Source organism: Culicoides brevitarsis, chromosome 1 (genome assembly GCF_036172545.1).
Source record: "Culicoides brevitarsis isolate CSIRO-B50_1 chromosome 1, AGI_CSIRO_Cbre_v1, whole genome shotgun sequence".
Lineage (NCBI taxonomy): Eukaryota > Metazoa > Arthropoda > Insecta > Diptera > Ceratopogonidae > Culicoides > Culicoides brevitarsis.
The window spans coordinates 27568106-27584774 of NC_087085.1; the positions used below are offsets into that span (position 1 = coordinate 27568106).

General features: G+C 26.9%; 1 protein-coding gene across 1 annotated transcript; it reads left to right on the plus strand.

Annotated features, from left to right (window-relative positions):
- The first annotated feature begins 6551 nt into the window (after positions 1 to 6551).
- LOC134837549 (putative uncharacterized protein DDB_G0267840) lies at positions 6552 to 16423 on the plus strand. Its single transcript, XM_063852930.1, has 6 exons — positions 6552 to 6725; positions 13682 to 13828; positions 14134 to 14499; positions 14560 to 14700; positions 15392 to 15788; positions 15864 to 16423. The coding sequence occupies exons 1-6, from the start codon at positions 6552 to 6554 to the stop codon at positions 16421 to 16423; spliced, it is 1785 nt and encodes a 594-aa protein (XP_063709000.1).
- The last annotated feature ends 246 nt before the right edge of the window (positions 16424 to 16669 follow it).

Here is a 16669-nt window from a genome sequence, read left to right on the forward strand (position 1 = left end):
CCGAGTCAGAATTATGAATTGCAGTGTGAAATTGTTAATTAAATTATTCAATCTGTCATAAATCATTGCGATTAATTTCCTGTTGTTGTTCGTGTTGCTTTTTCACCTGTTTTTGCGCGCATCGCTCGAGAGAGCAAACGTCAACTAGCAAATGTTCGCGCGTTTAGATGTGAGTTGAAGAAATATTGCGAGTGACATCGAAGGTAAAAGGTTAACTAGCATATATTGACTGGAGTCGATTAATATCACTTTTGAAGATGATGGCGGTTATTTATTGTTTATTGGAACGCCGTTTTTCTGTATTTTTACTATCTAATGTGTGAATGTTTTTTTTTCTCTTTATGAGTAAATTTTAATTCACATGTGATTTTTTTTTTACATTTTTCGTTTGATTTTAAAAGTTTTTATGAAGAAATTAAATTTAAAAAATTTTAAACATGCTTTTAGTCAAAATTGTAAAATTTTATCTATCTAGAAAATTTTAAAAAATCTCAAAAATTATAAAAAAAATATGATTTTTTGCTGGAAAAAAATCCAGAGATTAAAATTTGATGATTATTTTAACAATAAATAATTAAAAATATTTATTTAATAAATTAAATATAATTTAATTTAATAAAAAAAATTAAAATAATTAATTAATTAAAAAATTTTTTGGTAATTTAAAAAAAAAATAAAAATTAATTAAAATTGAATTAATAATTAATTTAATTCAAATTTGTAATATTACATATTTTAGATTGAAAAATAATCTTTTTTTAAGAAATAAATTTTCGACTCCCTGAAAAAAATTATATTGCTTGGTTTGAATTAATTGGAATAGATTAAAGCTTTTTTAAACATATTTAAACGTTTTCTTGAATTTTTGATTCCTTTTTCTTCCAAAGTCTTCTATTTTCTTAAATCCGTTACAAATTATCTAAAAAAAATTATTAAAATAATTTTATAAAAGTTTTTATAAAAACTAGCAAAAAATAAAGAAATTGATTACATTACTTACCTGAGAAAGTTCAACTGAGGTCAATTTCATGACCCAACATCAACTTTAAGCTGTAAAATATCACTTAATTCCTAAATTAAGACATTTCCAACATTGATTGATATTAACTCCCGAAACAAAAACTTGCTACTTCTTCAACCCATATCAGATTTTGACGCATATAAACATTTGGATGGACTCCTGCCGCGCAATGATTTGATTAAAAAATTATTAATATCACATATTTATATTTACATTTCACTTCTTACCAACTTCCAATAAATAAAAAAAATACTCACCAAGATAGATAAATAGAAAGAGACTCACAGCATCGACAAACTCAAACACCGTTAATCACCTGATGCTTATCTTCGCTTGTCTCTGGACAAATAAGGAGGCATTTTTACCGTGTAAACAATTTTTAAACACAAAACGAAACATTAAAGATAGCCCTCGATAGACGCTCGGCACACAAATTAGTAGTTGTTAGTGTTACTTTTTAATAAAAAAGAAAAAAAAGGGAAAATAAATAAAATATTTCTGAGCGATTTTTTACTATGTTGCAGATTAATTTTCTAACCGACAGCCAATAAATAAATCGCGACACACTCTCGCACTATTATTATTATTAAAAGTTCTCCTGCTATGAATGTGGCCAAGATTTATCTGAAACTGAATAAATTTCATACACAATTCACTGATATGATAAAACTTTTTTTCCCGCAATGAATTTTGCTCGAATGTGGGTCATTTCGAATAATAATTCATTATTTTTTTTCGCATTTGTCCAGTATTTGTATTAAAACATTATAATTATAATCATGATATATGTTCTACATGACACTTTTAATTTCAGACAGGAACTTGTGGTCGCAGCTTGCTACGCAGGGTTGGAAAAAACTTTTGACTTTTACTCAATTATTTTTTTTATTTATTGGAGCTTAATTTGAATTTTCATCTAAAAATCTAAAACTTTGCACAAAAAAAATTTATATAGTTTATTTAAATTTAAAATTGTTTAAACTCTAAATTTGATTTAATTTAATTAATTTTTTCTATTTTAAATTATTATTTTATAAATTAATTTTAAAACAGAAAAAATTTATTAAATTTCATTTAATTTAGAATTTAAACAATTTTCTATTTTAAAATTTTTAAAATTAATTTATTAATTTTTAAAATTTTTAATTTTTTATTTTTAAAAAAAATTATTATTAATTGTAAATTTCAAAAAAATTAATTTAGTTCAGTAAATTATAAATAATTTAGTGAACTAATTTAAATTAAAAATTATTTAAAACATTACTTAAATTTAAACACAAAAAAAATTTTGTATTTTGTTGAAAATTATTTTTAATTTATTTCTTTATTGATTAAATTTATTATTTTATTTATTGAAAATTTATTAAAAATTGCAAAAAAAAATTAATATAAAAAGATTTTTAATTTATTTAACTTTTAAAGAATCGAATTAATTTTATTTCTTAAAGATCAGTTCCTGGCAAAAACTAATGATTTTCGTATTTTTTTTAATATTTTTTTCTTGAGCAATAAATAACGTTTTTAAAAACTTTAATTAAATAATAAAAAAATAATAATTAATTTAAATTAAAGAAAAATAATTAATTTTAATAAAAAAAAATTTGAAAAATTAATTAATCAATTTAATTTAAAAAAAAAATTATTAAAATTAATTAATTTAACTCTTATTTAAATTTTATTCTAATTCGCAAGAAAAAGCATTAAATCAATTTTTATAAATTCTCAATTAAACTAAATTTCTGACCCTGCTGCCTGGCTCTTGTCCCATGAACACACCTTAAATTTTCATTATCAACCGTGTTGTAAACTGTTGTTAATATTAGAAACCTAAAATTATCAATAAATTCCATGTTTTTCGATGATAAAAGTGACAAAGAAAATTTAGAAAGTTTTTTTTAGGAAGACGATCAAAAGACCTTGAAACAAGTTCAAGCGCGCGCCCATTCCTCTCCGGGCATTGTTGGATTTTTTTTTCGTGTGTTAAATAACAAAAGTAATAGCCTCACCTCTCGAGCAGAATTTTATATAACAAACATTTGTTTATTTATTTTTATTTTATTTAGAAACAAACGTTCGCTCAAATAAAGGTGTTTCCTTCTGTTTCATTGTTTTTTCTTTTTTTTTCGTAGTTTATCTCTTTAACTAGATGCTTATTATTTTAGCTTCTAGTGCAAATCTTTCTTTTTTCTCTCTGCCATTATTACATTGTAACTTATCTTGAAGTGTGTTTATTGTCCTGACTTTGGACACTTTGAATACCTAATAAATTTCTCAAACGAAACAATGGTTCATTCCTCCGTTTCTTTTACTTTTTTTTTACTTTTCGAAAATTCAAACTATGCCTTGACTCGACTTTTAAATATTTCAGGGCTTAATTGTACAACAATTCACAATAATAATAAAAATAAATGCAGCAAAGAGATTGCACATCTACGAAAAAAAAATCGTGATTGCAGAATTACGTGATGACTATGAGCGAGCACCCCTAAGGATTCCTTTGCGCATTTCTCATGTGAAGTGCAACAAGTGAATTTTTTTCGGTTGTTTACTTTGTTGAAGAAATAAAAATCCCGAAAAAAAAAACTTTTAAAGTTTAAATGTCAAAGTGTCAAGTCATGACATTTTAAAGCTAGAATGTGCCGCTAGAATTTTAAGATTTTTGCGATAGCAGCGACTTTAATGGAACACAAGAGAAAAAAGGCATGCCAAATTGAAATAAATTATAAAAAAAAATGTTGGTGAAATTATAATTAGGTATCCGCCATCGATTGCCTACATGACGTGCACGACCATTAAAAATGGGCTGGAATTTCAGTCCGAGTGGGTTTCATCGATCTATAAACAAATAGAAACAAAAATAGTTATTAGTACGGATTTTTAATTAATTTTTTTTGTTTTTGCCATCATCGGCTTGGTAGCGATCTCATCACGCATCCACTCCGCTCGTCAGGTACTGTTAGGCCGTTAGTGCCGAGTACAAGAGAAAGAGATGATTTATCAAAAAAGATAAATTTATTATTATAATTATAACTTTTTTTTTTGCTCGAGACGGATCTTACCGCTAAAAAGTGTAACAATTGATGGCTTGACTACAAAAAACGAAACATTCTTTCTCATCGAAACGAAAACACGTTGCCCGCTGATAAAAGGCTTTCCATACTTAATTAATCATGAAACTGTCCATGTTTGTATTAATCTGCATGTAAAACAGACAAAAAAAAGCTTGTACAATGCCACTTTTTATCTGACATCCATTTGTTTCTCTCTCTCGCTCCGTGCTTTGTGCAGGCCAGATTTATCTGATTGACTACCGTTTTGTTCAATTCAATGCGATTATCATTTTTTTCATACATTTCAATTTTTCGAGGCGCATTTTCTATTTAGAAAGTGGGTATTTTGTTGAAAAATTGCCCTTCAAGGTTGATGATGGTCGAAAAATTGGTTGACCCAGGTAATTTCACATACATATTAAATTGTAACAAATGTTGTAACCTACAACAATGAAATCGTCGACACATGATAATTGCAGAAAAAATCAAGTTACTCACAGCAGTGGCTTTGCTTGCTTTGATTTGATTGATGAATTACCTTTTTGTCCGTGCACGCATACGTGAAACGTGAAATGCATGAAAAATAATGTGCGGGGGGACTACCATGTCTAATTCCAAGCAATTAAGTTGTGTGTGTGTTTAAGCATTGTTCGAATTTCACTTTGCTCAATTTTTTTATTTAGTGCGTCAAGACGTGTGTCCATTAAGTTTTTAATAAGCAGAAAAGGCTTGAGCAATTTGAGAATTTTTTTACTGATTTTTGAGTCTGCAAAAAAATATGTCATTTTTAATTAAAAATAAATTCTGATAATTTTTTAATTTTGTTTATATATTAAATTTCCGTCAAAAAAGATTTTAAAAAAATTTTAATAAATTTTTCAAGGATTAAACAAAAAAAATTAATTAAATGTTTATCATTTTTAAAAATAAATTTTAATGTTATTTTTTCTTAAAATTTTCATTTATTTTTTTTAATTTAATTTTATTTTATTTTTTTATTTTTTTTTATTTTATTTTAATTTAATTTTAAAGAATTCAGAAAATTTTTAATTATGTTTAATTTCTTATATTTTAATTTTTTATTTTTTTTTATTTTCGTCATTCAAATTTTCTTTAAAAAAAATTAAAAATTATAAGGAAATATTTTTTAAAATTATTTTTATTGATATTCAACTTAAAAAATATAATTTTTTTAATTTTAAAATTTAATAAAAAAAAAATTATTTTTAAAGTTGAAAAATTATAAATGAAAAATTATTTATTTTAAAATTGATTTTTAAAAATATTTTTAAAAAATGTATTAACCTCTTTAAAAAAAATAAATTTTCAGATAATTTAAAAAATTATTTACGATTTTCTTGAAGATATTAAAAAAAAATATTTTCTTTCTTAAAATTTTTTAAATTTAATTTATTTTTTAGTTTAATTTCATTAAATTTAAATGATTTTAATTTTAATACAATTTTCAAAATTTTTATTTAATTAATAATTACAAGATCCACTAAAAATTTTTATTTGGCAGCAAAAGTAAGACTTGAAACAATTTTAAAAATTTAACTTACCTCATAAATTGAAATGGGCTCACTTTTCGTCTCTTACAAAGAAAGGCACATCAACCTTTAACGGTCACTTGCCAACCAAAAAAAAATTTCCTCGTCATTTTTTGTGATTTTTTTTAACATTGGCATTGTCCGGTGCATTAAAGTGCATGCGGGTTTCTTCTTTTCTGCTTTTTTTTTGTGGCTTAATCTTACAATCGCAATACGGCGGCTGCTGCATGCTTCGTTAACAAAAATAACATCAATTGTATCTCCGGTCCATTTAATTGAGTTTATTGAATTAAAATTGCATTAAAATAAAATTGAAAATTAACATCCGATTGTTATCATTTACAACCGACAAAATTTTTTTTCCGTTCCTTCCTTCGTGGAACAGTTATTACAATAACAAGTACTTTCCAAAAACCCAAAAAAAATTATAAAAAAAATATCATTTCCCAGATTTGTACTTTCTGACAATGACTCCGAAAAAAAATAATACAATTACATGTTGATTCGATAAAGATATTGATATATTTAATATTTTGCTACGTATTCAAAGAAAGAAAGAGGGAAAAAAAAGTTTGTTTGTTTAAAAAATTTTATTTATTATTCACTGGACCGTAATTATTCCCTCATAAAAGAATAACTTTAAAAAATAATTAACTTTATTATTAACGAGAATCTGATAATTGTTCACATTTATGACCCCTAATTTTCCAATTTTCTCGTATTTCGTTGCAGGTTTCGCATTAAATACGTAACAAGACAATCAAAGATATTTCAACAATAATCACTGCCAGAAAGAAAGAAAAAAAATCGAATCTCACAGCAGAATTCACTGCCATTTTAATGTTGGAACACTTAGTAGTAGCAAATGACGTCGCCCCATCATCCGATGTAATGACATCATCATCCGTAGCAGCAGTAACACGACACGGCATGGACATTAGCGAGTCCTTTCGACCGGAGGACTTATCGAAAACAGACTTTTTTGACTTTGTGACGGCAGCGGCGAGCGGCAACAATAACGGGCAATCCGACATGGGCACGGGAAACACAACTGGCAACGAACCAAATACAGGGAATGATCAACCGTTGCAGGGTTTCGATCAGGTGAGTCGATTTTTTTTTATTTTCACTGGAAAAAATTCAAAAAAATTATTTTGAAAAAAAATAATGGGAAATTTTTTTAATTAAATTTTAAAATTTTGTTTTTTTTTTGCTTTTTAAAAATATTTAATGAAAAAAATAAAATCTCAAGACTTTTCACATTTTTTTTATAATTATCTAATTAATTTAAATTTAAAAAAAAAATATTTTTTAAAATTCTCATTAAAAAAAAGTCAAAAAAAAAATAGTTAAAAAATTTTAATTAACTTAAATGTTTTTTTCTCTATTTTTAATTAATTTTTTTTTAATTAATTAATTAATTTATTTTATAATTATTTTTTAAAAAATATTAATTTGTTTTTTTTTTATTTTTGGATAAATTTTAATTTGAAAAATAATAATACCTAATAAAAAATTTTAATTATTCAATTTCATTTTGTATTAATTTTTAATTTTTATATTTTTGCTAAAAAAAATTAAATAAATTTTTAAATTTTTAAAAAAAAAAAAAAATAAAAAATTTTATTTTAAAAAAAAAACTAAAATTAAAAAAAAAAAAATAAAATTAAAAAAAAATTTTAAATTTTAGAAAAAATTTAACACCAGAAAAAATTTTACTGTCAAAATAATTCAAAAAACTTACCATTTTTCAAGATCATTTCCCGTCGAAAATAATTTTTTTAACTCAAATCAGTCGAAATACAAAATCTTTTGTTCAAAAATCGCAATAATTGCAACTTTAACAAATCTTGACACATGCAATGATAACAAATAAAGCGAAAAATAATTGACCACATTAAGATACGGTGCGACGCGCCAAACAAAAGCATGCACGATAACGCAATTGCGCGGTTCATTGGCTCGCAGAAATGTATATTTTTCTGTCATTTCACTCAAATTTTATTATCACTCATTTATGCAAATGAACCAAAAATTACTACATGGAAGCATGAAACTCCAATTTTATTTTTGGTTTCAATTCCGCACATTAATTGACGAATTATTTCTGCAAATATATATTGCTGGCTTGCAGCTGCATAAAATGCGGTTTAACGGCATTTTTACTCGCATTTGAAGGAGATTACTCGATAAATAATCAATAAAAAAACACGAAAATAGCAAATAATTGACAGCAGCATCATTCGTCGGTAGAAGAAGAGGCTCAAGTATTAATTCAATAATAATAACGATTTCTACTGCAAAAAATAATCACGTAAATTGTCAATAAAATTGTTTATGTCGTTATTATTTGATGTTTTATTGACAATCAAAAAAAGAAAAAAAAGAGTTGCATCTTTCTGACAATAACGTTGCTTCTTCTATTTACCTCTTTTTTCCTGTACTTTACAACATTTATCGCTTTTTGAATATTTTTCAACCATTTATTGTCATTATCTATAATAGTTATTATTTTTATGAACGATAAATGATGCGATGAGATGAATCATAAAATTCAATACAAATCGGTGTCATTTATTGATTTCTCTTTATGTTACGGAATATTTATTTTTTTTTTTTTGCAAATTGATAGATGAGATATTTCCTTGACGTCATCCGTGCCATGGAACGACCTCGAACATTAACAAAAATTTACCGGATGATTTCATTTTTTTTGCGGATTTTTTGAAATACTAGACAAAAATTTGCATTCAATAAAATAGGAAGTCGCGATCGATGACAAATTATCGAAAAAACCACCAGCACAGACACAAGTCGATTAGTAAAGCCAAATTGAAGTTACTAATTGAAGTTGTTACTAAAGCCGCAACTAGTACAAATATTTTTTTATACTTCACCCATGAAAAAAAGCTGAAGAAGAAAAAAACAATAGACAAGAAATGGTAGAAAGCAAGGAAAAAAATTAGCTATTAAAAACCGTGACTGATTTTTCTTGTCCAATAACACACTTTTTGCTCGGTACTTTATTATAGACTGTGAAAGACATGTGTGACTAGCGCATATGTAGAAAAAAAAGGCAAAAAAACGAAGGAAAAATTAAACTTAAATTATAGTAGATGCTACGATGATGATAATGTTCTGGTAGGTAATAATAATAACAACAAAACAGCAGAAGTCACAATATATTACCCACTCATCTAATTTATTACCCGTTATTATTATTTGCTAGCGCACATGACGACGACGACGGTGTGAGAGAGTTAACTGTCATAATAAACGAAGTGATAATAAATTTTTAACTGCACGGTGATTATGTTATGCCTGTGACATGAAAAAGGCAGAAAATTGTCCTAAATTCGACTCTCAGGCTTTTTAAATCGTTTTCGATAGTTTCAAGGAAACTTTTTAATTAATGATTTTTTTAATGATACCCAAGAGTTTTATTGCATAAGAAATCGTTATCCTTTAAATTAAACAAAAATTATTGAATTAAAAACGAAAACAAATAAATGAATGAATTCTGCCTCAAAAAGTCATATCAATAAAATTTTATTGGTCGCAGTTTTTCTTCATTATATTTTTTTCGGTTTGAAAGTAATATTAAAAAGTGAATTTTGTGGACATTGTACTGATATATGATATTTACCTAAATACTACTTGAAGTTACAATACAAAAATTATAAAAAAAAGAAAGACAAAAAAAAATGCTAATGTAAGTGCGTTGGTGGCATTTCTCTTTATATTTAATGATTTTGATGCATGCTAAATGCATTTTGTAGATAAGAAGACGTTAACTTTTTTTTTTTTTTTTTTTTTATTATTTTATTTTATTTTGTGTGTGTTTAATGAGTTTAACAACAGAAAAATAAAGGAAGCGTGTCTCATAATTTACATCTGAATGCTCTTTATCTCCAGCCATATATGCCGACCGCAAGCAACCGTGGACCATTAAAAAGACAAATGAGTGTTAAGAAAATTTGCATGTGAATTTGTGGCTGCATCGCTGGAGCAGACGAAAGAAGAAGAGAGATGATTTATGTTGGTTATTGCCAGAGAGTGGAGTAGAATACAAATTCCGACATGAGTAAACAAACCCACGGATATTTCCAAAAATGTCAACGCACGCTTCAATTATTATGCGAATTTCATAATAAATAATAATAATAAGAAGTAGTTAGCATAAATTTATTAAAAAAGCTTGGAAATAATTAAAATGCCTTTTGTCGTGTCTTATTGGTTTCACGTTTCTATCAATATGAGTACCGAAATGCCGCCGAAAGACATATAGCTCCATTGTCCCAAATGTGGAAGTTTTGCATGACTTACCTACTTTTTGTGTGTCATTTTTCGGGTAAGTGTCTCAAAGTACAGTGCGTTCGAACGAAAATTGTACCTAATGATTTTTTTCTCAATAGTTTAAAATTCTGTCATTTTTATTAATTAATTAGACAAGATGAATCCGGTAAATACTCCTGAATTCAAAATTTAGATTATTTCAGAAATTCGCTGATTCTGTAAATCATCATTCTAAGTGACACAGGAAGTGTTTCGTCATAATTAAAAATTAAGTCGTGGATCGCTTTAAAAAGACTTAATCTTCCAAATACCCAATCTGTTGATTCAAAGTTTGATATCTGTAAAATTTTAGCAACAGAATTATCCCCTCGTAGAATTAATTTCGTCGACTTTTATGACTGAATCCTGAGTTTTGTGGTACCGCATGTTATTTTTTAATGCGCGCTGTACAGATTTACTAGTCGGTAACTACAAAATATATAAAGAAAATAATTTCAAGATTTGGGATACTAGAAGATGTTTAAACAGTCACAGTCTCAAGAGCAACTGCTGATGGCACTCGGCATTCGTTTAGAAGCACCATCTTAAATTAAATTTATTCTCACTTTAGCGATCGACTTCGAGTTTTACGACTTAATACATTTGAAAATATTCTATTTAAAAAAACCCAAAATGGATAAACAAGGATTTTTATCATCTTTGTCACATGATCGAATGAATCTAGGACTCTCTAAACTAATGAGCTCATTTTTAGTTCGCTGTCGATTATTTGACTTTGGTGAATTATTTTCTGATAGTTTGTAGCTGACGGTACATAAACAACATTTTTTGGGCTAAAACTGTAATAAAAGAATCAATTATAAAAATTTAAAGAGCTCAAGAAAATTTCAAAAAATTTTTCTAAAAAATTCAAAATATATAAAGTTAAGAACTACTTACCCCAAATATTTTTATTACACTTGTCATTACACAATTTTTCAAATAAATATCCCAATTTAAGAAAAAAGTGGAACGCCCTGTACTTTTTCATGCAGGACACAACAATACACTTGTTTTATAGCGTACTTAATGCTATTATTTTATGATTAATTTTCTTTATCTATTACATGCACGATTACAAGAATCAATTCGTTTTACATTCGAGAGAGTTTATTCCCCATGCCTTTGCCATTGCATTGCTTTTCTCTCTGACGCTGAGGAAAAAACATAACGATTGAAATATAAAATAAATAATATTGTGCACACAAATCCATAAATTAAACATCTGCACGAGTTATGCTAATTACACCTTGATTTTGAATCACTAACTGCTCCATTATTATTTCATACCAAGTCATGCTGCATGAATTCTCGAAACGAATTCACTATACATACGGCCATTGTACGCTGCTGCTGCTGCTAAATTCAATTTATTAATTACATGCCATTATGAAAAATTTTCTTATAAATTATCATCTTTGAACGTGATATTTTAGAGATGCAACAGATGTATATCATCAAATATATTAAATGCATAGCACTTCGCTGCCTTATAATAATGTGTAAAAGAGGCACTAGACGAGAGTAGTGTGCGGCTGCTCGCAAATGCAACAGCGAGCAAACGAAACGTGAAAACAATAAAGTCATGATAAAATCAGTAAGCGAGTTGTTCCATCGTACGGCAAAGAGGCATGAATTCATTCATTCAATATTCAATCTGTGATAATGCGAGTGAGAGAGTGCAGCAAAAAAAAATAATAACAAAACAATATCTTTCAAAGTATAATAAATAATAAAAAGGTGCTTCATTTCATACACAATATATCGTGAATCTCACATTCATTGTTAAAATTTTGCAATTTTTCTCCTGCCATGCCACTTCTAGACTTTTTTTTTTATTTTTGCATATATTTAACTGTAACTCTTTTGTTGTCACATGTATTTATATTCATAAAGTAGGCTTGATGAAAATGGCAAAGTGGTTGGAAATTTGTTTGTACTCACGTACGAAAAAGGGAAAATGCTTCCTCATTTAGTAGTCGCGCGAAATTTATTACTTTTCTATTGTGGCAAATAGTTTACAAGTGTGCGATCATTATGCAAATGAAGTGCACTCTAATGGGCTATGATAAATTATATCGCGCACTGTAAATGGTCGCTTTGTATTGTTATTTTTTTCAAAAAAGGGAGAAAATACGCATATTTTATAAATATGAGTTGTTGCTTGTTGTTATTGTTGTTAGTTAATAAATAAAAAAATTTTTGCATAAAAAGTTGTCGTTCGGAAAAAGACCAACGATGGAACCGCATTTAGATACCGTTAGTTTAAATTTTTCTTAATTTAAAAAAAAAATAATTATTTTATAATTTATTTTTTAATTTTTAAAAAATAATTTTATAAAATTTTTCTTAATTTTTAAAAAATAATTTTATAAAATTTTTCCTAATTTTTTTTTATTTTATTTCGTGAATATTTTTTTTTTTAGTTGTTAAAAAATAATTTTGTAATTTTTTTTTTTTTAATTTTTAATTTTTTTAATTTTTTTTTAAAAATTTTTTAAAAAATTTTTAAAAATTTTTTTTTTTTTGTTAATTTTTAAAAAATTTTATAAAATTTTTCCTAATTTTTTTTTATTTCATTTCGTGATTTTTTTTAGTTGTTAAAAAATAATTTTGTGATTTTTTTTTAATTTTAAAAAATATTTTAAAAAATAAAATTTTTTTTAATTTTGAAAAATTTTTTTTTTTTTCTTAATTTTTAAAAAATAATTTTATAAAATTTTTCCTATTTTTTTTTATTTTATTTCGTGAATTTTTTTTTTAGTTGTTAAAAAATAATTTTGAATTTTTTTTTAATTTAAAAAAAAAATATAAAATTTTTCTTAATTTTTAAAAAATAATTTAATAGTTTTTTTTAAATTTTAAAAAATAATTTTATACAATTTTTCTTAATTTTTAAAAAAATAATTTTATTTTTTTTTTAAATTTAAATAAAATGTTTCATAAAAATTTTATCAATTAAAAAAAAAATAATATTTTTAATAAAATTAAATTTAATATTTAAAAAAATTTTTTTTTTAATTTTTATTAAAGTTTGAATTTTTAAATAATTATTTATTTTAACCACGTGACTTAACAAATCACTCCCTGGGTAATACCACATTTTTTCTTTGAAATGCGGTAAATAAGAAATACGTTGAAAAAAGACTGAAACATAATTTCTCCAGGGCAAATAGTGCCATGTTACTACGAAATGCATCAAAACGACAGAAGATGAATATTAAAAATTAATAAAAAAGTAAAAAAGAATAAAAAAAACAAAGTTTGTGGAAGCCACCTGTTGTGCTTTGTGAACTAAACTTTCCTTTTGTTTGTTGTTGTCATCGTCATATCGTCTTCGTCTTCTGGCTTGCACGAAAAGCCGCTGCATTTTTTGCACAATATTTTACAACATTTTCATTCATGTTTCGTACGTGAATGAAAAAAAAAGAAGAAGATGATGATTATTATTATTGATGTATAACCGAGACAAGATGCGAACTTGTCTATTGCATGTGCGTGAGTGCCGTATCGTTTGGCTAAGAAAGAAGAAAGCCAACAAGTGTTAAATTAATTGTTTTTTAATCTTGTAGCAACTTGACATCGGAATATTAATAAAGAAAAAAATTGTTTTCTCAACCGGAATGATCGGCAATGTTGAAATTTTCCATTGTGAATATTAATTTTTATGCGGCGCAATTAAAATTTTTAACGTACTTGACTAACTCTTACCTTTTTTTTTGCAGTTTTGGGGTCCCGACAAAGATACGACAGGTCGCTTGGAGCAAAACATGTTTGACGATCTCAATCGTTATGTTGGATGGAATCAGCCGTCGACACCAACTTCAAACAGCATTTCAAATCCACCGTCTATCAATAATACCGATGGACAAGTAAGTTATTCAAGCTCTAAAAATATTGAAAAAAAATTAATTTTTTAAAATTATTTTTAATGATTTTATTTAATTTTTAATTTTTTTTAAATTTATTTTTTTAGTTTTCAGTATGTTTAATGATTAATTTTCAAATTTTATTTTTTTTTAATGATTTTTTTATTTTTTTTATTTTATTTTTTTTTATTTTATTTTTTTTAAAAAAAAATAATTTAATTTTTCGTTTTCCATTTTTTTCATAATTTAATTAAATTTAAGAGAATTTCTTTATTTTTATACTAAAAAATTTTTTTTTTCTTTCACAGATTTACACGATAACAGTATTAAACAACTCGACCGAGCCATGGTTGCGCAAAGACGCGATGGAAGCCACGACGGGTCCCTCGCTAGACATCGACTCGATACTTGGCTTCCCCAACTACATCAAGCAGGAATCCTTCAACTACGAGGACAGCGGATTTGCCACAGACAGCAAGGATAATCTCATCAGTCCGACCCAATTGACGCCGCCCCAATCGAATGGCGGAGCGCAACAAGTGCAATCCACGACAAACGCAAATCTCATAATGGGCAACGGAACAAACGGCAGAAATCATGTCGCGCCACGACAGGTCATTGCATTTCAAAATAACAATAATGACTGGCAGATGAACGATCACAACGGCGATCAGGTAAGAAATTTTGAGATTTTGCGGAGGAAATGAAACTGAAAAAAGTTTTTGGCTTTCCAGAGTGCGGCTGACTCATTACTTCGTAACGCTTTACAGGGAAAAGTCTACTCAAAAGGCATGCATTTACCAAATGGAGTTGCCATTCTGCCGAACGTCAAGTCGGAAAATGAGCTGGGACACGTTTTGTTTCCGAGTGATCATGTAAGTTTTTATGATTTTTTAGGAATTAAATTATTAGGAAGCTCCAAATTTATTAATTTTTTTTTTTTAAGAATTTTAGAATTTTTTTAGAATTTAAAAAATTTTTTTTTAATTTTTTATTTGTTTTTTGTTATGAAAAAAATTTTTAAAAATATTGAGTTATGACAAAAATTTTCAAGTAATATTTAAAATGTAAATTTAAATTTTAATTTAAAAATCAAATTTAAAAAATGAAAAAAAAAACAATTTATAAATTTTATTCAAAAAAAAAAAAACATATAAATATTTAAAAAAATAAAATTGAATTTTTATTTTAAAATTCCTAAAAAAAATATTAAAAAAAAATAAAAAAAAATCTGATTGAATTTTTAAAAATTTTCATAAAAACAAAAAATTAAATTTGTTACATTTTCTACTAAAATATTTAGAAATAATTTTTAAAGATTAAAAAATACATTTTAAAAAAATTCATTTTAAAATTTAAAAATATTTAAAAAAAAAATTAAAATTTTTAATTAAAATATAAAAAATAAATAAAAATCTTTAAAAATGATCTAATTTTTAAATTTTTCCCAAAAATATTTTTGAAATATTTTATAAAAATTTGATATGAAAAAAAAAATTAAAATAAATCGCTCTTCATGATAAAGAAATGATTTTTTAAATTATTTTTTTCTTTTTTTCTTTATAGGACATGGTTTACGCTGACTCAACTTTGGCTCCGGCAATTTTCGAGGAACACTCCATGGGCTCGCCAGGATCTCAACAGCAATCCGTCCAATCAACCACCACGGGCAACGTGAGTGTCGACGAGATGTTCCTCAACTCACTGGACCCCTTTTCGGACGACTACGAGAAAATCAAGCGAATTGCCACGGAGGTCCATCAATTCTGCACCGACAACAACAATTACGGCGAAGTGATTGTCGAAGCAGCAGCTGCCATCAATAATAGTAGTAGTTCTAACAATAACAACCAAACATCATCAATTGTATCGACAACGACAACGAGCAGTAACAGCTCGCTCACAACAAATCAATCACTGATCCACTCGACATCGGTATCCGATGTGGTAACCACAACAAATCATCATCATATCCATGCCTCGCATGGACACCATTTGCAGTTGGGCACAGCGCGAGGAGGCAATAACAACAACGGCACGACAACGATACGAACGAAAACCACAAAGAAATACAAAAGAGCATCCAGCAATAATAACAACAATACTACCATAAATAATTTGAATAATAACATAAGTAATAACAATAACAACAGTACTACGAGTCCGACGCATCTCAATGGACAAAGAAAAGAACGTTCCTTACACTACTGTTCCATCTGTTCGAAGGGCTTCAAAGACAAGTATTCCGTGAATGTCCATATTCGGACGCACACTGGCGAAAAACCCTTCGCGTGCTCCCTTTGCGGCAAGAGTTTCCGCCAAAAAGCCCACTTGGCGAAGCACTATCAGACGCATATCGCGCAGAAGAACGGCAATGGCCAAGTCAAAGGCAGCAAAAATAATCACAACAACAACAATAACAATTCCAACAGTACAAACAACCACGCAGCTCCAGTGTTGTCGCAACAATCGCCCAATAATTTACAACCACTGCCGCCCCCGCAATCCATCAACCCCATCCAGATACAAGTGACGCACCAACATACGCCTCTCGTGATAACAACGCCTGGTCAGAGCACCGTCGTTGCGATCCGGTAACTAACTTGAAACAAAAACTGCCAACAACAAGAGCTTTCACTCGCACGCCAGCGAGGAATAGGAATAATGATAAACTTTTAAAGACACAAGCATTTATTGGTATTAAGATGAATTTTCGAAAATAATCTAAACAAAATTTTCTTATATATATTTTTGGCTATTTATACACAAAATTTATTAAAAAAGCACTTTTGGTTCCTATTTTTATAAAAAAAAAAACTTAAAATACGATAAATAATTTTTTTT